General features: G+C 36.9%; 1 protein-coding gene across 2 annotated transcripts in view; it reads left to right on the top strand.

Moving 5' to 3' along the window:
• The window catches only part of CDH6 (cadherin 6), a 132,596-nt gene that overhangs the window by 98,979 nt on the left and 9,917 nt on the right, over positions 1 to 23,700 (top strand). For both annotated transcript variants that reach the window (XM_055246065.1, XM_055246068.2), the window contains exons 3-8: positions 2,231 to 2,525; positions 5,563 to 5,682; positions 7,740 to 7,907; positions 10,419 to 10,606; positions 13,422 to 13,675; positions 21,566 to 21,702. In XM_055246065.1, coding sequence (XP_055102040.1) covers positions 2,231 to 2,525; positions 5,563 to 5,682; positions 7,740 to 7,907; positions 10,419 to 10,606; positions 13,422 to 13,675; positions 21,566 to 21,702 — 1,162 coding nt within the window. The remainder of the gene's footprint in view (positions 1 to 2,230; positions 2,526 to 5,562; positions 5,683 to 7,739; positions 7,908 to 10,418; positions 10,607 to 13,421; positions 13,676 to 21,565; positions 21,703 to 23,700) is intronic.

Here is a 23,700-nt window from a genome sequence, read left to right as displayed (position 1 = left end):
CTTCAGTCATTCTAATTTGACGATGGAGAGTTAAACTTTCCCCAGTGGCTCTTTGTGTGTCATGATGGTTTCAGCGTTTCCTTAGCATATCCCATCACTCAAATCATGGGATGCTCTTGTTTTACATTTCTGATTGCATTTATCTCACTTCTAAGCAATTTCCTCCCCATTCGAATTTATCTTCCATTATTTCTGCCAAATTGCTTTCAAGGCTACTAATTGTATGAATAATATTCTCTTCCCCAAACACCACGATTAACCAGCTTTAGCTGTGTTACATAAAACACGGTTTCTCTACCTCTAAAAATGAGGAAGTTGCACCAAATAATCTATAAAGCCTCTTCCTGCGCTCAAGAGTTAATCTTCAGACTCTTTTCCCATGAGCTGTGTGATTTTGGAAACATAGCATGCATCGGATTCTCAGTTTTCTTGACTCTACAATGATGGATTTTAAATTAGTTCGTGTTTCCCAAAGTATCTTTTTTGGAAAACTGGTATGGGGGATATCCATATAAGTTGCACCCAAAAAGGATTCTTTAAACAAGAAAGGGAAAACTAGATTACACAGAATCAAACATAGTTTCAAACTGCAGACACCCAGAGCCTTTGACATGTTAACAGTGACTCTAAGAAAGAGGCCGTATATAAAGTATTTCTTTCCCTCAGCACTTCCTGTAAATGATATCACGTGAAATACACTTTTAGACTAGGTTAGATTATTTTTAAAGTCTCTTTTTGCCCTAAGAGTCTATTTTCAAATGTGTAACACTTCTCCAAGCATTTTGTGCAGTATTAATCAACAAGAGAAAGACTTGGCGTAGCTGTTGTTGCCGTTGTTGTAGCATAGCCCATGCTCTGTTTAGACAGAGTTGACACAAGGTAGAGAGTAGCAGCCTTCCCACTAAAACGAATTTCTCTATATACCATGAATGCTTAAAACTCTGGGGGTTTATAAATAGTCCTCCTCAATAAAAAGCACTTTTTGAAAATTTGCAAATAGGGTTAAATTATCTGAAAACCTACAGACTGAATATATATATGTGTGTGTGTGTGTGTGTGTGTGTTTATGTGTGTATATGTATATATATGTGTGTATATGTATATATATATGTGTGTGTGTATGTGTGTATATGTCCTATAGACCTATAGTTAGGCCTAGGTACCATCTAAAGGTATCATCTAACCTTTTGCTGGGTGGGAAAAAGAGAATTTAGGAAACAATAGGAAATCAACACTGTGGATATGATCACTGGGAAAGGAAACATGGACTACTTATCCAAGCTAGGATTCTCATCTTCTATTTCCATGGTATCCTTAGTATTCATTTAATTCCAACTTTTACCCAAACCCATTTCACTGACAGTTAGTCATCAGAGTCTCTGCTTGATTACCTTTAGGAGCAGGGAACTCACTACTCATAAGACAGACTATTTCAATTTTAGGTTGGCTCTAATTATTAGAAGGTCCTTTCCTATCTTGTACTAAAGTATAAATGTGAAATGTTATTGTTCCAAGTGACCTGTAAATTATCTAGTCAGGTGATTTTCAAGGTATTTCCCTTGGCAGCACTTAGGATACTTCTCAAATGCTTCGAGTTGAATTTCATAAATAAATCAATAAATAAATATCACATCTTCCCAGAAAAAAATGATTATAATCTCTATCACTAAAGACTCAAGGAGGTTGCCAAGCTTCCCTAAATTCACCGAGATAATAAATGTAAGGTAGAAATAGAATATACCCAAGTTTCTCTGATTCAAAAATCAAAGTCCTTTTCTCAATAGGATATTGCTTCTCTAATATGTTTGTGTACATGCAAGTGAGGGTGAGAGTATGTTAGTGGAATGTGAAAGCTGTAGTGAAAAATAGGAAAATTGTGAAAAGAGTCTCATTCCAGCCACCCTAATATGTCCTTGGCCACCTTGCTATTGCTCTTGCCTTTTGTTTTCCCTTCTTCAAAATAAAGATTACTAAATTTTCTCCCAAACTCTGTTCCAGTTCTGAAAAATTCCACGATTTTAAGGAATATAACATGATTATAAGGAAACATGTTCATTAATGAATGATGTTTACCATTAAGAGGTTATGTAAATAGTAAAAAAAAAAAAAAAACCTGTATTCCTTAGAAAGAATCGAATAAAAGTTAACGTAGCATTCACCAAAAAGACAAAAACAGTTTAGAACCACATGCTTGACTTTTACTTTCTTTAATTTTTTTTTTCTACACTAGTTACATTCAGACCAGGATAGAGGAGATGGATCACTTAAATATATCCTTTCAGGAGATGGAGCAGGAGATCTCTTCATTATTAATGAAAACACAGGCGACATACAGGCCACCAAGAGGCTGGACAGGGAAGAAAAACCTGTTTACATCCTTCGAGCTCAAGCTATAAACAGAAGGACAGGAAGACCCGTGGAGCCCGAATCTGAATTCATCATCAAGATCCATGACATCAACGACAATGAACCAATATTCACCAAGGAGGTTTACACAGCCACTGTCCCCGAAATGTCTGATGTCGGTGAGTGAGATGTGACTTCAGCCAAAAACTGGCTCTCCCCTAGTGCATCCACTGAGTAAGGAATCCCATGAGCTCAAAGTACTGAACTGCATGAATTTAGATGCTGACTTCTTCAATCCATGTATGTCCTTTCTGTAAGTGCATATGTTTCCTAATATTACTCTAGTCTCATTTTGTTATTATTTTAAAAACCATATTTCCTCTAAAGAGGGTCTGAAAAGTGGCAGGGTAGGAGTGGGAGGTTGAAAGAGAGACTATCTCCTTTCTCTCCCACCCTGAATGCCCATTCTCTTTCTTGGGCTGAAAGACAGAAACCTTCTCCACTTCTCTTAGCCTATGTGGGTGTTAGGGTCCAAGTAACAATCTCCCAAATAGAAAATAAAAGCTTACATTTACAATCCAGTCTAAAAAGTAGTGATAGTTGCTTTAAGTAACTAGTAACTATATTTGGGAAGGAGATCAAAGAACTTTTTTTAATCTGTAAACAACAGGCACGTTATGTCTAGGGATTAGATCCTTTACTACATGGTGGAAATGAAAAGACTTTCATAACATACATAGAGTGAATTAATATTTTATACACAATTGCACTACTTGTTTTAAATAAGTAGTGGATTTAATTTGTTTAAATTGAGAGAAGTAAACAGGATTTAAATTAAGAAAAAGAATTCTACTGACATCACTCTTAGCCACACTGAAATACTTCATGGGAGACAGTGACAAATTTTAAACTACTCATATAAAGGATTATTTTTATTTTCACTCTGTCAAATTCAAAAGGGCTGAAATTATATAATAACTTTATTATGATTCCGTCAGTTAGATATCAAAGACATTGTAGTTCACAGATCCAAGACATAGAAAATACCCAATCCATGGAAATCATTGTAAAACATCTACATTTTTCTTATGAAGAAATTGCTTTTCTCATTATTTAAAGCCACTTTATTTTGTTACAAAAATTGCAAGCCTCACAAAGCAAACAGGGAGATGATTGGAATTTTTGTTTTCTTTCTTCTTCTTCTTCACTGGTTATAGCAGCAATAGAATGGCATTCTTTAAATTTGTTACGAAAAAATTTCTCCTCTACGTGGTAAAAGGCGGAAGAATTCATGAAGAATAGTCTCTTCATTGGCACCACTCAGGGCAACTGTAACCAGATATGCGGGTATTGCACTGCACCACTCTAGGGGATGCCATTCACTTTTGAAGCCATTATAGAATTAAATTTGTATTACAAATATTTAGGAGTAGTTGACAGTAACATGTCTTGAGAAAAATAAAAAGGCTTTTTTTCAGTTTGCACACAGACACAGTTATGTTGATATTCATCGTCCTTAATTGACATCTCATTATTGTGCTTATAGAAAGGCATCTTCAAGAAATTACCTAAAGGCAGTGGGACAACAGCATGGGAGCAAAAATGGACTTTGGTATCAAACAGAACTGAATTTGAAACCATCTCCACTAAGAACCAGCAGTGTAGCCTTGGGCAAATTGTTTGATTTCTCTGATCCTCTAGTTCTATATCTTGAAAAAATAAATAATAAATGTTGACTCCTAAGGGCTATCATGAGGATTAGATGAGAAAACAGGTGCAGAGCCCCTAGTACAATATCTGGCAACGAATAGACATTTAAAATGTCCAGATATCATATTCTAAAAGCAATCAAATTTTGTGTTAATGTTAAATAAGAACTTGAGTGTTTGTTGACTTGACTCTCACCCTAAAATCATAAGATGTTCTCAGTCTCCCCACCTCCCTTGCCAAATTACAATGGTAGGTGCTCTGTTTGGTGCATCAGCACCATGCATTCAGGGCATCCAACCCTAACATACTACAATCTATTTCTTCAATAAGTGAAATTGGCTAGATACTACAAAAGCAATGTAGAATTCCTAATATTCCCTAGATGTAACTTCCCTACCCCTTTCATGGAAAGGTGAACTCCAGCAGTATGCTTACTGGTTATCTGATACAAATAACAAAAAACAGCCATTAAGTGATCTTAATCAGAGACTCTTATCCTTTCAGGAAGTCACAGAGCCCTTTGAGGATCATATAAAATCTATGGAATTTCTCCTCAGTGAAATAGACATGTAGGCATACACATGAAAATTTATGTGGAATTTCAGGGGGTTAGGAATACTTTGAAGATTATTAGGCAACTGTGGTCTCTAAAATAAGAATGCTAATCTGAAATGTAATAGCCTTCTTTGTATATTTAATTATAATAACCTTTTGGAATTACAGATTCCAGATGTTTGTGCTCTGCTGTTCCAATTCATTGATTCTTTATGTAATCCCTAACTACAGTCTTTAAGGTTCAAGGTCTTTCAACCACTTAGAATTATCAGATAGATTTATCATTTAGGATGCTTTTATTGGTAAGTAACAAGAAATCCAACTCAAACTAGTTTAAACAATAACATATAAGTATTTATTGGTCACATTACTGAAGTCCAAAAGTAAAGCGGGCTTTGGACAAGATTTGATCTGAGTTCTAGCTGTTTTTCTATAATTTTCTATTCTACCTAGCTTTGTCCTCAGGCTGGCATTTCTAAGATCACAAAATAGCTGCTGCAAATGTATATCAGCACATTACAGTCCAAGAAAAAGAGTATCTATGACAGAATTTCCAGCAAAATCATGAGTGGCCCCGATCGGACAATTCCTAAACTAATTCCTGTGGACAAAGGAAGCAAGATGCTGATTGAGTTTGTCCTGGATAACTCGAAAGAATCACTAAAGCAAGAGTCCAGTCAAATCCCGCCATTGGAGATGGGTTGGAATCAGTTCCACCCCAAGTCATGATCATTCCCATGCTTCTCTGTAACCTAATCCTTAACATATTTCTAAATGTTGGTTGTATTTCTTTAAAGAATCCAATCCTTTTTCACCCAGCATCCTACCAAAGTTCTCGACTTCCTCAGCATGATATTTCTATACAAAATTAAGATTGTGCTGGTTTTGGTGTGTGTTAAAGATTGATATGAACTCTTGATGTGTTTTCAGTTTATATTTCTGTCATTACAGGTACATTTGTTGTCCAAGTCACTGCAACGGATGCAGATGATCCAACGTATGGGAACAGTGCTAAAGTTGTCTACAGTATTCTACAGGGACAGCCCTATTTTTCAGTTGAATCAGAAACAGGTTAGACTTTTTGATCTTCTTTTTTACAATCTGTAATTTTAATTGACATGCTCAGCTGAGCTAGCATATTTTTAATAAAAAAAACAATGTGATTGGATTTTCTTGCATACATCCACCAAACACTAATGATATATTTGTAAACATGATATCTGAATCATTTTAATCAAAAAATCTGGCAATGAATCTTTCACTCACCCTTTCTATGGAGTCGATTGAGAAAAATTACACATTGCCTTAGTTTTCTTCCAGTTTGGGGTAAAGCTAAAAGGTCAACCCCATTTTGATAGCTATTGGCCTGTTTACAGATATTTGGAATCTTCTTTTTCTAATTATTTAGTAGGATTGTGTCTCTCTATTCTGCTCTAAAACTGGATGTAGTCATGTGATTTATTTGAGTGAATAAAATGTGATAATGATACAAGTCGCTTCTAAGTAAAATTTTCAAAGCTGGTACACAATCTGCCACATTCCTGTCCCTTGCCACAGTGATCATGGAAACCAGTGTTGAGATGTAGTCTGTAGCCTGAATGTCTGAGTGGTATGGTGAACAAAGCTACCTGCTTACCCGCTCAGAGCATGAGCGAAAAATAAACTTTAGTTGTGTGAAGCCACTAAGATTTTGCATTGTTTGTTATCACATCATTGTCTAGCCCATCCTAACTGATGGAGTCCTAATCAAAGTGAAATGCCATCTGGAATCCTCTTTTCAACATCTCATTTTTCTGTTTTCCATATTTTCTCCACAAAGTAGCAACCTATCTTATAATGATTTGTTTTTAGCAAATATCATTTGTATTGTATAGTAAATTGTACACATATTTTTATCATAATGAGTCAATTTCCTTTTATACATTTTTTAAACATCCATTATTCTTAGTAGAAATCAAAACCTCCCTTGGTTCCCACATCCAGTTGGAAATCTCTGTGTTAAGTGCTGCAATGAACTTGGAAAGAATCCCAAGGAGAAAGAGAATGTTGAGTTGAAAAACAATGAGGATGAAAAATTAGAATTATTCAACTTAAAGGACAAAAGGCTAAGGTGATCTCCTGTATTTAAATAGAGAAGTACTATTATTTGGAGAACAGAAAGCAGCTGCACTTTCACTGAAGGCAGGACTATAGGAATAAAATTGACCTGTTATCTGAAGTATTCTTGTTAAAAATTTAAAAAAAGATATTTTTGCTTCATTAGTTGTTAAGGACTAGAATGTGTTTCTGCAGAAGGTTATAAAGGGTTCTCCAGTGAAATTTGAAAGAAGGTTAATGTAAGCATAAACCTTACATAGACACTGGGCAAACTTTTAGAAGTTCTTTAACTATTTTATAACGACCTAACAACAGAGATAAATTTAACCTAACTTAAAAATTTTGGTTGCCATTGGGGCCAGTTGAACTAAAGTTCACGGTCAGCTTTAGGAATTCTAAAAGGCTGAAAGACCTTGAACCTTAATTCCAAAATTCTCTAGAATCGTACAAGATGATCATTATGAGAGAATTGATGTTCTATTTTCTAAAGACCATAGTTTTACAATTTAGAAAATCCTCAGAGCATTCATTATGGTAGGTGTATCTGAGGGGTAATTAGCTAATCCATAATGGGAAACTCAACAGTCTGTTCAAGTATGTGGCTTTCCTAACAATTTCCTCATAATTCACCTAAATGTCTTTTATCAAGCAGCTATTATAGTACACCTTTATACCACAAGCCATTTTAGATTTTGCTGTGTCATCTTATAACACTTAATATTTATACATTCATAACATCATTATAATATTGAGTGTCTTATAACCCTTAATAGTCTATACTCTTGCAGAATCTGACTTGTACTTATTTTTACTCTCCTTGTATTACGGCTTTTTTTAATGTATCTATCTCCCCTGTGTGGTTGTAATATCCTTCAGTATAAAGGCTGTATATAATTATTTTTATATCACCATGACATCTGCATAGCATTTTGCATATTATGGGTGACAGTTTATGTTTGTTTGCATAAATAAATGATTCCATAAAGTATTCTTAATGCATCCCTTTGCACTCTTAAATTTCACATCCACAGGTATTATCAAGACAGCTTTGCTCAACATGGATCGAGAAAACAGGGAGCAGTACCAAGTGGTGATTCAAGCCAAGGATATGGGCGGCCAGATGGGAGGATTGTCTGGGACCACCACCGTGAACATCACACTGACTGACGTCAATGACAATCCTCCCCGATTCCCCCAGAGTAGGAACATTTGATTGAATGAATTTCTTCAATGTGCTTTTATAAAACTTGAACTATAAGAATTTTTATTTTCCATTGTCATCATTATTGTCAAAGTTAGTGGACTTAAGAAGAACTGGTAATTTTATTAAAAATGAGTTGACAACATGTCATACACTCAGGAAATGTGAACATTTATGTTCCTCTATTGGTAATTAGCTGAGTGATTTCTGCTGTTGTTGTAAAGGCAACATCATTGTTTCATTTCTCCTTATTAAGAAAACTACCACAGACATAAATCTGCTCATGCAGAACATATGTATACACGCATGCTGCAATTTGTTAGGAAAAAATTTGACTTTATGTTTTGTGAATTTAATCAAGCGTGTAATCTCTTTTAAATCCTCACAAAGCTTTGTAAGGGGAGGATTTATCATTTTACTGTTTCTAAAAATACAACTGTGGAAGTAACTAGGTACTTAATCCATTTGTAATCTTAAATCGTTTTCTACATTATGGTTAGTTGAGATACCAAAAGTCGTCTCCAAAATCATTAACTCCAGTGATTAGATAAAAGGAAGAAGAAGGAAAAACAACATCCATGAATACCAACTCGGTATCAGGAGTATGCTAAAAATTCTCACATAGAGCTACCCAAGAGGGAACTTGTTTTAACGTAACTTTTCTTCCAGGAACAAAATCCCTCTGGGACCATGATCTCCTACGAAAGCTATTTCAATTATTCAATAGAAAACCCATTCATTCTATCATGGCATTTTAAAAAAATTGATCAGCTAATACAGTCGTCCTTTAGAGTAGAGCTATACATGGGTCAACAGGAAGTAGTTTTATTTTCTTTATTTTTTCAAGTTTTTAATCAGAGTTAGCTAAATGCAAAAAGATCAGAGCTAATTAAAGAATATCTGATATAACAAGTAGAAGAAAGGTTCTATGAGGCCTACCATTTCCCTTACAGGAGCCTGAAATGAAAACTATTAGGATCACCAATGGTTTGCCCAAAACCTCCTTTTTAATATGGAGATTCCCTGGGAAAGAATAACATAAGGAATCCCCCGCACCCTGGTACCGCAGGAATTTGTAACTCACTCTGCTCTGCTTAGATAGCCTGTGACTTGTTAATGAGCAATATGCCAAGGCAAGAGAGGGGAGAAGTTAGAAAGGGGCAGGAGGCCCTAAAAATGGATGTTGAAAACACTAGAGAAATACTTAACCTGGGGCACACCAACTCATGCCTGTAATCCCAGAGCTTTGGGAGGCTGAGGGAGGAAGACTGCATGAGGCCAAGAGTTCAAGAGCAGCCGAGGCAACATAGTGAGACCCTGTGTCTACAACAAGTAAAAAGAAGTTAGTCAGGTACGATGATGTGCACCTGTAGTCCCAGCTACTCAGAAGGCTGAGGTGGGAGGATTGCTTGAGCCCAGAAGTTTGAGGCTGAGGTAAGCCATGATTACGCCACTGCACTCCAGCCTGATTAACAGGAGGAAATCCTGTCTTAAAAAAAAAAAAAAAAAAAAAAAAAAAAAATGCTCTTTTTGAGTTACGTACTTGGGTCAAAAAAAGTTTAAAAATTTTTTTTAACCTGCTTTATCATTTTACCAAGTATGAACTCAATACTTAAGGGATTACTATTACTGAATGCCTATATTTTAGTAGTGCCATAGACTGTTTAAATTCTTTTCAAATCATTTGTATGAATGGTTGACAAAATGTAATGGAAAAGGGTAGAATAAGCCTTGATTTTATTATTTTATATTTTTGGTGCTAAGTACATCGTGGCCTGGCCGATCTAAACTGAAACTCATATGTAGTCTCCCTAAACTAAGTTTGTAACAGGAGCATATTTTTTTAAAAAGTGTCTATATAGGAAACATAGGTTTCAAATTAGTAATACAAATAAAAGTATGGGAGAAATCTATGCATAAAATAATAAAATTTAAGAGTCAAAAGAAAAAAATTAGGAGTTTTATCACTTAATGTATTTACCTATATCTCTAACTCTGCAACTAGGTCCAGCTCCATGTATGAATAAAAGAATATCTACTTGGATACAGCCTCCAAGTTGCTATAATTTCTTTCCACCTCCAGCTATTATTAGCAATGGTAGAAGGAACTCTTTTAAAGAATACCTAGTAATTAACTTAAAGTCACAGTTCAGATTAAATTCTTCTCTACTCTTTCTGTTAGATGAAGTTAACAAAGGGCTTTGAAATCTTCTGTGCCTCCTGTAGCCAGTCAGTTGTTCTCACAATCACACCATAAACTTTGGAGCCTGTTTACAGGCAAGAAAAGTGTTCTCCATGTGCAAGGAGACAGGTCATGAAATAGAAGAAACATTCTTAACAACCATGAAAGTAGACATAAGAAGAACAGGCCACCATTAGTTATTTTAAGGAAAGCACAAATCTACCTGATGGTAATGTCTCAAAGAACTATTAGAGAATAGGTTTTGTTTTTATGATGATAGAGTGCGGTTAGTCTATGTTTGACTTATATCTGTCTGGTGATTAATAGGTACATACCAGTTTAAAACTCCTGAATCTTCTCCACCGGGTACACCAATTGGCAGAATCAAAGCCAGCGACGCTGATGTGGGAGAAAATGCTGAAATTGAGTACAGCATCACAGACGGTGAGGGGCTGGATATGTTTGATGTCATCACCGACCAGGAAACCCAAGAAGGGGTTATAACTGTCAAAAAGGTAATGCCGCTTCTTAAACACCATACAAAGTGAACCCGTTTACTTTTCTCCAGTTCCTAAGTTACCAGGGGCAATTATATCTCACATAAACATTCCTTTAGATTTTTATTTTACTTATTATTTTCAGAAAAATGCCAATTCTGGCGGGGCATGGTGGCTCCTGCCTGTAATCCCAGCACTTTCGGAGGCCGAGGCAGGAGGATCTCTTGAGTCCTGGAGTTTGAGACCAACATGGCAAAACCCATCTCTGTTAAAAATACAAAACTTAGCCAGGTGTGGTGGCGGGTACCTGTAATCCCAGCTGCTCTGGAGACTGAGGCAGGAGGATTGCTTGAGCCTGGGCAGCAGAGGTTGCAGTGAGCCGAGATCACACCACTGCACTCCAGCCTAGGTGACAGAGTGAGACTCTGAAAAAAAAAAAAAAGAAGAAGAAGAAAGAAAGGAAAGAAAGAAAGAAGAAGGAAAGAAAAGGAAGGAAGGAAGGAAGGAAGGAAGGAAGGAAGGAAGGAAGGAAGGAAGGAAGGAAGGAAGGAAAGAAGAAGAAAGAAAGAAAGAAAGAAAGAAAGAAAGAAAGAAAGAAAGAAAGAAAGAAAGAAAGAAAGAAAGAAGAAAGAAAGAGAGAAAGAAAGAAAAGAAAGAGAAAGAAAGAAAACCAATTCTAATGACACTGAGATCTCTTGGGTTGGCTTTCAGGAACCTAAAATGATATGCATTCATGTTAATTCTATACATCCAGTGAATTTTTATTAAGAACCTCCTAAGTAAATAAGTAATATAAACAAATGATATTCATAAAAATATATAAAGTAAATACTTTAAATGAACAGTAAATAAACAGTGCCAGACACTGCTCTAGGTGCTGGAGGTGCACTGGTACATACAACAGATGTTCTCTGCCCTCATGGTACTTCCAGTCTAGGGGGAAAGAGACAAGGAGCCAAGTAAACAAACAAACAAATATATAACTACAAATTGTGATGATTGCTGTGAAGGAAAAGAGTACAGCAAGCAGTGATTCAAGATGACTTGCATCACAGAAAGAGGATATATAAAGACCACAAGTTCAAATTAAATACCATAACAAATTTAAATTAAATACCATAAATTTCCTGGTAATTCTTTAGCCACTTTTTGGAACACGACAATAAATCTTTTATATTCTGATTTCTATTTTTTTCCAAAGTACTGGTTCATTATTTTATCCCCCAAGTTGTGTAGCACCACAAAGCAGTATACGAAAATATGGCAAAATTTAAAAACCAATGAATTGTATGCTTCAGGACTAAAAATATTAATTTTGGCTAACTTTTTATGATTTCACTTTTATCATGTATGGTGTAATATTTTCTCTCTCCTTTAGCATACTATTATCTTTTCTGGTAAATAAAAGCATCGGTGGATGTAAATAAGAAGAGATTTTTTTTCCTCCCAAGCTTTGGATTACGTGTCTTAATATCTGGAAACACAATAAAACATATTTAAGTGACACTCAGACTAATGTTTTAAACTATAATATAATTAGGAAGCCCATTAGTGTGCATTAACCTTTTTAATTTTCTTGGTGCCTTATCAGATTCGAACTGAAATTTTGCCTAGACGACTAAATCACATTCACTAATGTCTTGATTAATTGTGTTTCTAGTGAGCCTTGTCATATTATCATCTAAAACTAAAAGTCAGCAATAAGCATTTCGGTTCACCATGTCTCCAAAAGCAGACCTACTTTTCCTAAAGACCCTTGACAACAATGATCATTACTTTCTTTAGCAAATAATTAGCCCAATGCCCTTTTCAGGATACCAGTTGGAATATTTCATTACCTCATGCAAAAAACAACAACAACAAAAAACTTTAATCTATGTTGTCTGAATGATGATGAGGGATTCAGAATGCAAACCTGTGGCTCTCAATTCTGGCTGCACCACAGAATCACTGGGGGAAGTGTTGAATAATGTAGATTTTAATCTGCACTCCCAGATACGTTGGTTTAATGGTCCAGGGTGGGGCCAAGACACTGGCTAGTTTTAAACACTCATCAGTGCAATTAAAGCCAGGTATGGCCAGGCACAGTGGCTCATGCTTGTAATCCCAGCACTTTGGGAGGCTGAGGCAGGTGGCTCACGAGGTCAAGAGATCGAGACCATCCTGGCCAATATGATGAAACCCCGTTTCTACTAAAAATACAAAAATTAGCTGGGCCTGGTGGTGCGTGCCTGTAGTCCCAGCCACTCGGGAGGCTGAGGCAGGAGAATCACTTGAATCCGGGAGGCAGTGGTTGCAGTGAGCCGAGATCACACCAATGCACTCCAGCCTGGTGACAGAGCGAGACTCCGTCTCAAAAAAAAAAAAAAAAGCCAGATGTGGGAACATCTGACATGGAATAACCCACCGCATATTTGCCAACTTGCCCCTGATAGCCCTCTCTAGTGAAACATGAGTATTTTTTAAGTGGGGACAGTGCGGGCTCTACCAGACTCCTGCTCCCAAGTGCCCTTCCTGCCTGGTATGATGCCTTGTACCTCAGTACCCACTTTTAAGTCAACAGCAGGCATGGTCTCAGCCCATACATTCTTCTGCGGCATCTGAACTCCTTCACAAACTTTATAATCATTTCCTGCCTACCAGCCTACATATAAGAAAAAAAATTACATCTTATCTTTTCTCCCTTTGCCCAATATCACACAAATGTGTTTCTCTAAGCAATATGATTGCATTCATTTATCAGTGGTTTACACCAAAAATGTTTCATGTCTTGGCTGTCTGTGTCTTGGCTGCTTTAAATATGTCACTTCTTCCCCCACCCCCCAACCCCAAGCTCTTGGACTTTGAAAAGAAGAAAGTGTATACTCTTAAAGTGGAAGCCTCCAATCCTCATGTTGAGCCACGATTTCTCTACTTGGGGCCTTTCAAAGATTCGGCCACGGTTAGAATTGTGGTGGAGGATGTAGATGAGCCACCTGTCTTCAGCAAACTGGCCTACATCTTACAAATAAGAGAAGATGCTCAGATAAACACCACAATAGGCTCTGTCGCAGCCCAAGATCCAGATGCTGCCAGGAATCCTGTCAAGTAAGCACACTTCTGTGACGTGTCTTTTTCATAAGCTTCAGTCAATTTATATTCAAATATCTGCCTGCACTTTAGAAAAGATGAATCCCTTTTGTTCTAATTAGACAACTGTGTTTTCCTGAAAAAACTATTCTAAACAGCACCTTTAACTCTCTTTGCTCACTGCATAAATATTATTTTGGCAGAAGTACAGTAATCCCTTGTTATCCCTGGGGGATTGGTTCCAGGCCCACACCTGTATTAAAATTCACGAATCTGGAAGTTACTTATATAAAATGACACAGATTTTCAAATAACCAAAGCTCATCCTCCCCCATACTTTAAGTCATTTCTAGATTACTTATAGTACCAATTCAATGTAAATACTATGTAAATAGTTATCTTGATGTTTTTATTAGTAGTATTTTTTATTGTTTGCTTTTTGTTTTTTTCCAAACACTTTTGATTTCCGGTTGGTTGAATCCACAGTTGCAGAACCTGTGGATACACAGGGCTGACTGTATAAACCTTAAAAAAACACAAATCTGGGGAGGAAAACAAGCTATAAGGAGTTTACTGCTTAAGTAGAAGTAGTATAAGGTGATGCAGCTGAATAACCTGGGATTATTTTTCAAGATTTGAGATTTTTTTAAGTTTAAGATTTGTCAAAGAGTGGCATAGAAAAAGTATGATTTTTAACAAATCAAGCACTGAGCTTGAGAGCCTGTTTTTCAAGTGTAGAAAAACCTATAATGTAACACTTAAAAGACAGAATTATCCTCCATTCGGATGGTTTTTCCTTTCGTAGATGTAGATAAAAACAAGAATCGTTTCATGATATACGTCTGTGAAATCCTAGGGAAATTAACACAACAGAGTCCAAATGTATGCCATGTAAACTAGTTCTGTTTTCCCTGTGCTTTCCTTACACCTTAGTTGTAAATCATGTTGCAATAAGGCCTTATTGCTCTTTGGGACCACTGATGCTTCAGTATTCTCAGATCTTAACAGGAAAATGCTGGAGTCAACCAACCTCCAGCCTTCAGCCAGTAGCTTAGTTGACTAAATGAGAAAAGTGCTAGCTGAGCACGGTGGCTCACGCCTGTAATCCCAGCACTTTGGGAGGCCAAGGTGGGCAGATCACTTGAGGTCAGGAGTTCAAGAAAAGTGCTAGACCAGAAAAGCATTGTGTCAATTACTCCCCATAAACAAAGTAAGCAGACTGAAAAACTAGGGAAACTCTTGCCAGTGAGTTCACAAACAGATTCTGGTCACAGTGCCAGCCAAGTGCCAGGTACATTCTAGGCATTAGGGAATACAGCCCTCATCCCATGAAGTTTACATTCTAATTGGGGCAAGCAGAAATAGACAAACAGTAAATATGTAATACGTCAGGCAAAAGTAAATTTTAAGCAGGAAAATAAGGCAGAATAAGGAAATAAAGAGCACCCGGAGTACTATTTTAGATAATGGGGTCAGGTTTGGCGTTCTTGGTAGGGGACCATTTAGTAAAGATTTGAATGAAATTAAAGGGCGAACCATGTTGATGCTGGAGGAAGAACATTCCAAGAAGAGAGAAAAGCAAGGGTAAGTCTGATATCAGAGCTTGCTTGACAGTTGAAAGAGCAGCGAGGAGGCCTCCACAGCTGGAAGAGAGTGAGAGAGGGAGGCGAGGTCAGACATGAGGCCCCAGAGAGGTTTGATTGCTGATGAGGAGTGTGGCAGGTCCTGTAGGGCTTTGTAGTTCATGGTAAAGACTGGATTTTATTCTGATTGAGATGAGAAGCCACTGGAAACCTTTGAGTATAAGAGTTAACTAATCTAAAACTCCGTTTTAAAAGGATAACACTAGCTGCTACATGAAGAATATTATTGCAGATAAAAGAATGTGGGGCTCTAAGGCAGCAGTCATTTTCTTACTTTTTCCCAGTTGAGCCCTTTGTTCAAATGAAACCTTATGACAAGCCCCACATCTCAAACACAAAAATTCCTGGCTGACTTTCAGGGAACAATTTTAAATCACTGGGCGAATAAACTCTTGTTTTAGCATCCTACTGGAATATCTATAAGACACTTTGAATTGGGCTGTGGTCAACCATGTGAGCTCCATGGACCAAGTGTTTCTCCACATACATTTAATATTGTTAATAAGGAAAATGAATGTGGTTTTCACTAATATAGCTTTCACTAATATAGTTTTCACTAACATATGCGTAAGTATTTTCACAACTACTCTCTCTCTTGGAGTTTGTTGTAACTGCATCAAGGAAAAAAAACTTAGCAAGTAAGTATCAAATTCAATTTGAAAGTGTTAATGCTAGAAGTTTATAAATATGAGCTTTGGTTATCTCCTTGATAGATCAATTTTTTTAATTAAAAGAGAGAATGTTCTGCGAATTCAGGCAATATTTCCATATCTATATTACTTTTTTACCAAATACCATTTTTACCCACTGCATTATTTTCTGTTTTATGAAAGAAAGTAGTTAGCTTGTCAGATTATGTTGGCTGTCAGCTAATTTATAAGTTTTTTGCTGCCAGCCTTTCCTTGGTACATATGGATTTGATACATAGATATAGATTTAAGACTAGAAATACTTATATTGGTATATAAATGGTATTCCACTGCCCTTTTATAGGATAAAATTCATTCTTATATTAGAAAAATACATTCATACATAATTTTTGATTATTCAAGACATAAATGTTGAACAACTAAGTGCTACACAATATGGTAGGTGCAAAACTAACACTAGAGAATTCTTCCACAGAGCACTGATTTATCATTATGCAGGCACAAATCTTTAGTTATTTAATCACACAAAATTATTTTCTTCTAATAACCTCATCTCAAATTCCCTTTGGTTTCTGTGAAAGAATCTTATGTCACTATACATACAAATTATGAAAAATTTATGCAAACATACATCCTTTCCAGGAAGAACCATAAATCTTCCTGACTTGAGGATACATTAGAAGACAAATTATTTAATCACAGAATACAATGAAATCCTAGAAAAAAAAAAAGCTACCTAGCAGAAGGATCTGCTATAATCATGATGGGATTTTATCTTGTTTCTTATCAGTGATAATTACAATTAATGTGACTGGACAATAAATATCCTTGATATAAATTTAAATTACCTTGGAAGGAAAAAACAACAAACAAGCAAGGCTTTTGTACAAGCGTCTTTCCTGAATGATGTGGGCATTTTAGATTTTCTATTAATTTTTAAATGTCCTAACAAAAGGAAAAAATACAATTTTGCTGTTTCCTACATAGTTACTTTCTCTTTCAAATTGAAAGCTGCCTTCAACTAAAAATTCTCACCTCTTACCCTTTATGTCAAGGCTTGATAGGAAAATATAATTACTTGTAAAATTTAAAACTACAACAGGGGGAAAAGACACAAAGAACAAAACAAGATTATTGCTGTATATTATTGTAACAGCTTACAAGCAGCACATCTTAAGCTTAGCATTTTCCATGAGAAAAAATATGTATATAGATCATTATTAAATTTCTTACAAATTCTATGAATATTGAGATTTCCTTTTTGTAATTAATGATGTGCTATAAATATTTATCATTCTCAAATTTAAAGTAAGAAATGATCAAGTAAGTACAATACTGTTGCCTAAATTCTTAATAAATGCTGATTCATGACATAAATGGCAAAACAATAGCTGTTTCAATTGTTTCAACCCTTTTGATAATAACAACATAAGTTTATATACATTGAAACTGAAACTCCAATTCAACTTGATCTTATACCCATTGTGAACTTCATTAATTCTCTTTAAAATCAGGTTTAAATGGCCTACGATAATTGAATATCTATTTCATTTAGACACTCACTAGATAACAAAAGTAAATTTTATGAAGATAAAATATATTGTTCATTATAATTCACTACTTGTGTTTTAAACCAAAATAATACATTCAAGCAGAATCTTGGATGCAGTATACTATGGCAAGTTAGTAACAAGGGTTTATTTTTCTTAGAGCACTCATAATAATTCCACATATATCTGCCTAGTCAGGTCATTTACTTAAATTGAATTTCTACTGAGACAATGTTTTTAAACCTCATAAAGTTTTAAAAATCCATCTGAAATGGGCAATTTTTTTTCTAATGGCCTTAACATATCAACTTTCTTCAGTTTTCTCTGTAATACCCCACCCCCACCCTGCTCATAAACATAGTGTATTAGTCTATTTTTACACTGCTATAAAGAACTACCTGAGACTTGGTAATTTATGAAAAGGTTTAATTGACTCCCATTTCCACAGGCTGTACAGGAAGCATGGCCGAGAGGCCTCAGGTAACTTACAATCATAGCAGAAGGAGAAGAGGGAAAGGAAGGGGAAAGTGCCACACACTTTTGAACCATCAGATCTCATGAGAACTCACTCACTATCACAAGAACAGCAAGGGGGAAGTCTGCCCCATGATTCAGTCACCTCCCACCAGGTGCCTCCTCTGACACATGGGGATTACAATTTGAGATCAGATTTGAGTGGGGACACAGAGCCAAACCATATCATTCTTCCCCTGGCCCCTCCCAAATCTCATGTCCTTTTCACATTTCAAAACCAATCATGCATTCCTGACAGTCCCCCAAAGTCATAACTCATCCCAGCATTAACTCAAAAGTCCAAGTCCAAAGTCTCATCTGAGACAAGACAGATCCTTTCAGCCTATGAGCATGTAAAATAAAAAACAAGTCAGTTACATCCATAAATGGGGTTACAGGTATTGGGTAAATGTTCCCACTCAAAAAGGGAGATATTGGCCAAAACCAAGGGGCTACAGGCCCCACGCAAGACTGAAATCCAGCAGCGCAGTTGTTAAATCCTAAGGCTACAAAATAATCTCCTTTGACTCCATGTCTCACCTCTAGGGCACACTGATAAAGGGGTGAGCTCCCATGGCCTTGGGCAGCTCCATTCCTGTGGCTCTGAAAGATACAGCCCCCGAGTCTGCTTTCATGGGCTGGCATTAAGTGCCTGCAGCTTTCCCAGGCTCATGATGCAAGCTATTGGTGGATCCACCATTCTGGGGTCTGGAAGAGAGTGGCCCCCTTCTCACAGCTCCACTAAGCAGTGCCCCAGTGGGGACTCTGTGTGGGGGCTCCAGCCCCTCATTTTCCCTCCACACTGCTCCAGTAGAGGTTCTCCATGAGGTCTCCACCACTGCAGCAGATTTCTGCCTGGACATCCAGGCATTTCCATAAATCCTCTAAAATCTAGGTGGAGGTTCCCAAACCTCAACTTCTTGCCTTCTGCACACCTTCAGGCCCAACACCATGTAGATGCCACCAAGCCTTGGGGCATGCATCCTCTGAAACCACAGCTGAGCTGTACCTTGGCCCTTTTTAGCCACAGCTTGGGCTGGAGTGGCTGGAACACAGGATGCCATGTCCCAAGGCTGCACAGAGCAGCTAGGCCCTAGGCCTTGCCCATGAAACCATTTTTTTTCCTGCTATGCCTCTGGGCCTGTGAGGGAAGAGGCTGCCATCAAGGTCCCCAAAATGCCCTGGAGACATTTTCCCCCTTGTCCTGGCTATTAACATTTGGCTCCTCTTTAGTTATGGAAATTTCTGCAACAGGCTTGAATTCCTCCCCAGAAAATGGATCTTTCTTTTCTACCACATGGTCACCATTTTAAATATAAGTTCCAGTTTCACATCATCTCTTTGTTCACACATATGAGCATACACTTTAAGAAACAGTCAGATCACTTCTTGAATGCTTTGCTGCTTAGAAACTTCATCTGCCAGATATCCTAAATCATCTCTCCCAAGTTCAAAGTTCCACAGATCTCTAGGGCAGAGGCAAAACACCACCAACCACCAGTCTCTTTGCTAAAGCAAAGCAAGAGTGACCTTTAATCCAGTTCCCAATAAGTTCCTCATGTCCCTCTGAGACCTCCTCAGCCTGGACTTCATTGTCCATATCATTGTCAGCATTTTGGTCAACCTTTCAACAAGTCTCTAGGAAGTTCCAAACTTTCCCACATCTTTCTTTCTTCTTCTGTGCCCTCCAATCTGTTCCAACCTCTGCCTGTTACCCAGTTCCAAAGTTGCTTCCACATTTTCAGCTATCTTTATAGCAGTCTCCTACTTTCCTGGTACCAATTTTCTGTATTAGTTCATTCTCACACTGCTATAAAGAACTACCTGAGACTGGGTAATTTATGAAGAAAAGAGGCTTAATTGACTCACAGTTCTATAGGCTGTACAGGAAGCGTGGCTAGGAGGCTGCAGAAAACTTGTAATCATGGCGAAAGGTAAAGGGGAAACACTACACTTTTAAACCATCAGATCTCGTGAGAATTCACTCACTATCACAAGATCAGCAAGGAAGAAGTCTGCCCCCATGATACAATCACCTCCCATCAGGCCCCTCCTTTGACACATGGGGATTACAATTCGAGATTAGATTTGGGTGTGGACACAGAGCCAAACCATATCACATAGCTATTCTAAAAACTAGTAATGCATTTATAAATAAGACAACATTTCTAAAATCCACTAGTCTTCCACCGGTATTAGGGTTAGAATGTTTGGTTTCCAAATGCTTCTCTTGGTTTCCCTCGAATTTATTCGAACTCTCCTTCTTAAATATTTATCAAGTTCCTAGTCTGTTCCAGGCACCACTGTGGTCTCCCACTGATTTAAGTAATGTAAGTGATTCTGTCTTTAGTGTTTTTCTTCCTCCACTGGACATTGTTTTCTTAGACAGCTGAATAGGAAATCTGGGATCAGTCCAGATCTTAATCTTGAGCTTCAGACTAGATATCTCTTCCTGAACTTTTCTCAGGCACCTCAGCCTCAGCATAGCAAAAATGGAACTTACCCATCTTCCCCGAATCTTGTTTTTCACTCCTTTTTTCTCTGTTTGTGGCAGCACCATTCAACCATTCTCCTCAATTCAACCAGTGATCTTTATTAACCATGATTTAGACTGTGGCACTCCCCTGCTTAAAACATTTTGTAACCAGTCGTGGTGGTTCATGACTGTTATCCCAGCACTTTGGGAGGCCAAGGTAGGTGGATCACTTGAGCTCAGGAGTTCAAGACCAGCCCGGACAAAATGGCCAAATCCTGTCTCTACAAAAAATACAAAAAATTAGCAGGGCATGGTGACACGCACCTGTGGTCCCAGCTACTCTGGAGGCTAAGGTGGGAGGATCGCTCAAGCCTGGGAGGTCGAAGTTGCAGTGAGCCAAGATCATGCCACTGCACTGCAGCCTGGGTGACAGAGTGAGAGAGTGAGACCCCATCTCAAAACAAACAAACAAACAAACAAAATCCCTTGGGTAGATTCGCATTGCATCTAGAATAAATTCCAACTCCTTACCACAGCCTTCTTCTGCAGTCTAGACTCTGGCTCTCTCACCAATCTCGTCTCCTATCTCCCTCTTCTGCCTCACTAACCTTGGCCACACTAGCCATTTTTTGCTTATTTCAACAGATGATTTTTAAAATTAAATGGAAAGTAGAAAAATAACCAACACCCTACATATGCATACAAACACACACACACACACACACACACATTAAAGTTCTCAGGTTGTAAAAACTTGAGTTAAAAATGAAAAAATTACTATATAAACATGATCCAAATTTATACATATTAGAAAAGAAAATTTAATGGTGATCTTCAAAGTCATGCAACTTGTCTAGTGAGTTTACTATTAAGACCTCCATTGTGAAGAACTAATTTCTCAAAATATTTTACTTAATGTCAAGTTGTAGATATTCAAATATGCACTAGAGATGGAAAAAAATTCATGCCACAGATATTCTGGGATATGATGTGTACCAGATGTTTTATGATGTTCTATGATGTGAGAATAGGAAATAGAAAGAAAAGCCTTTCTTAATTCCACTCTGCATTTTCAGGTACTCTGTAGATCGACACACAGATATGGACAGAATATTCAACATTGATTCTGGAAATGGTTCGATTTTTACGTCGAAACTTCTTGACCGAGAAACACTGCTATGGCACAACATTACAGTGATAGCAACAGAGATCAGTAAGTCCTACCTAATACCACTGCTGTCCCCCATTAATAGACTGAGTGTCCCAGCAAGGGCTGGTGGAGCCTAGCTTGTCACCATGTATTGACAATTCCACTTGATATATATTGAGGGAAAGAGCCCTGGAGTGGTTTGCAGTAATGCTTCTTCTAGATATATATTGGCTCACACATAAATGGAGAGGCAACCATGGAAGTTCTGTGATTCGGAAACAATAAAATGGGAATGTATCTCACAAGTGAGATTGAATTGGTACTCAGTGGATTCAATTCCAAAAAAGCTTAGAAATTAGAACATTACATAAACAGCTGAAAAAAAACAGACTCGCAATTAGACACTGTGTGTGGGGGCAAAAGATGAGAGGGGTCAAGTATATTGTAAAACGTGGGCATTGTTTAGAAAATTTTAGATATCAATTCTCTAGCTTACTATAGAATTTCTATTTCAAAGTCTTTACAGAATTAAGAGAGATAAATTATCACTTTTCCATGGTATACCAAGTGAGTAATACAAACCATCAAGTAATCAATAAAATGATTAGAATGAATTTTATGGTAGCCCCCATGAAATTGAAGGCAAAGAACAATAGTGCCAAAAGAATGCTTCAAATAAAATGATTACACACAATGAAAACTAATGTAGTCATTACAATGTGCAGGCTGAAGAACATGCGTGAGAAATGATCTTTTTTTAATGTATATATATTTTTATTACACTTTAAGTTCTAGGGTACATGTGCACAATGTGCAGGTTTGTTACATATGTATACATGTGCCATGTTGGTGTGCTGCACCCATTAACTCGTCATTTACATTAGGTATATCTCCTAATGCTATCCCTCCACACTTCCCCCACCCCACAACAGGCCCCGGTTAAAATAGAATTTCAATGTTTAAAACTAGGCTTCTAAATTATAGCTCACTTTTTAGTCTTTGTGTTTAGTTTTAAAAGTTCTAAACATTTTTAGCTCACTTTGGGTATCTAATGTGAAATAGTCCATATTGAATAATTTATTACATTTGTATTCTCTGTCAATATAACTCATGAGATTTGAAGTGACTAAAGTATATTTGGTAGAGTAGTAACCAATATGGGCAAAATGAAGCATTGCTTTTAGATAGTGATAAGGACAGCACATTAGAAATTAGTTAGGTAGGAATTTGCTCTTCAGAATTTATGTCAAGATTTATCTTGAAATTCATGTTAATTTATGTTAAGGGACTGATGTAGACACGAAAGACAGAGCATCTTTAAAGTTTTAAAATTATAACATTATTTCCCACTGAAAATGACCATTTTTCCTAAGATAATGAAATTTTATTTTTTACCAAAGCAGTCATTTCATAAGTATTTTAAGCTTTGTGCCTTAAAAAAAGTTTTTAAGATATAATGTTTCTATGACACCTTTCAAAGTATTGGTGACTATCTCTTAAATATTAATATTCAACTGCTCTAACTTTCAAAGAATAGTGTGAATAAAATTTTAGACATTTTAAAGAATCTTACTGTCTAATCTTCTTAACAACCTTTGATATAACAGAAACCAAAAGCTTGTATAAAACCAGCTTCCACTCACCTCAGGGCTTTTGCATATACTGATTCCTCGACCTGAAGAGCCAGAAATATTCACATGGCTTAAACCTTCTCTTCATTAATGTCTCTGGGCAAATGATATCTCATCAGAGAAGCAGTCCTTGGTCATCATACTAAGTAACACCTCTATTTCTCTCAATCCTTTTTCCCTACTTAATTTCTCTATAGCATTTACCATCTGACACATTATATATTTATGAGTTTATGGTTTGTCCATCCCCATTACAATAAAGCTCCAGGAAACAGGATCTTTGTTATGTTTCCTACGTGCCCCAACATCCCAAATAGAGGCTGCTATATAGTAGGTATTAGATGCTCACTAAATACAAAGTGAAAAAACAAACAGACATACAAGTGAAGTAAATGAAGAGAGCTGAGGTGATAGATTCTAACTCCTGATT

Source organism: Symphalangus syndactylus, chromosome 16 (assembly GCF_028878055.3).
Source record: "Symphalangus syndactylus isolate Jambi chromosome 16, NHGRI_mSymSyn1-v2.1_pri, whole genome shotgun sequence".
In the NCBI taxonomy this organism is placed as follows: domain Eukaryota; kingdom Metazoa; phylum Chordata; class Mammalia; order Primates; family Hylobatidae; genus Symphalangus; species Symphalangus syndactylus.
This window is presented reverse-complemented; position numbering and strand designations above follow the sequence as displayed.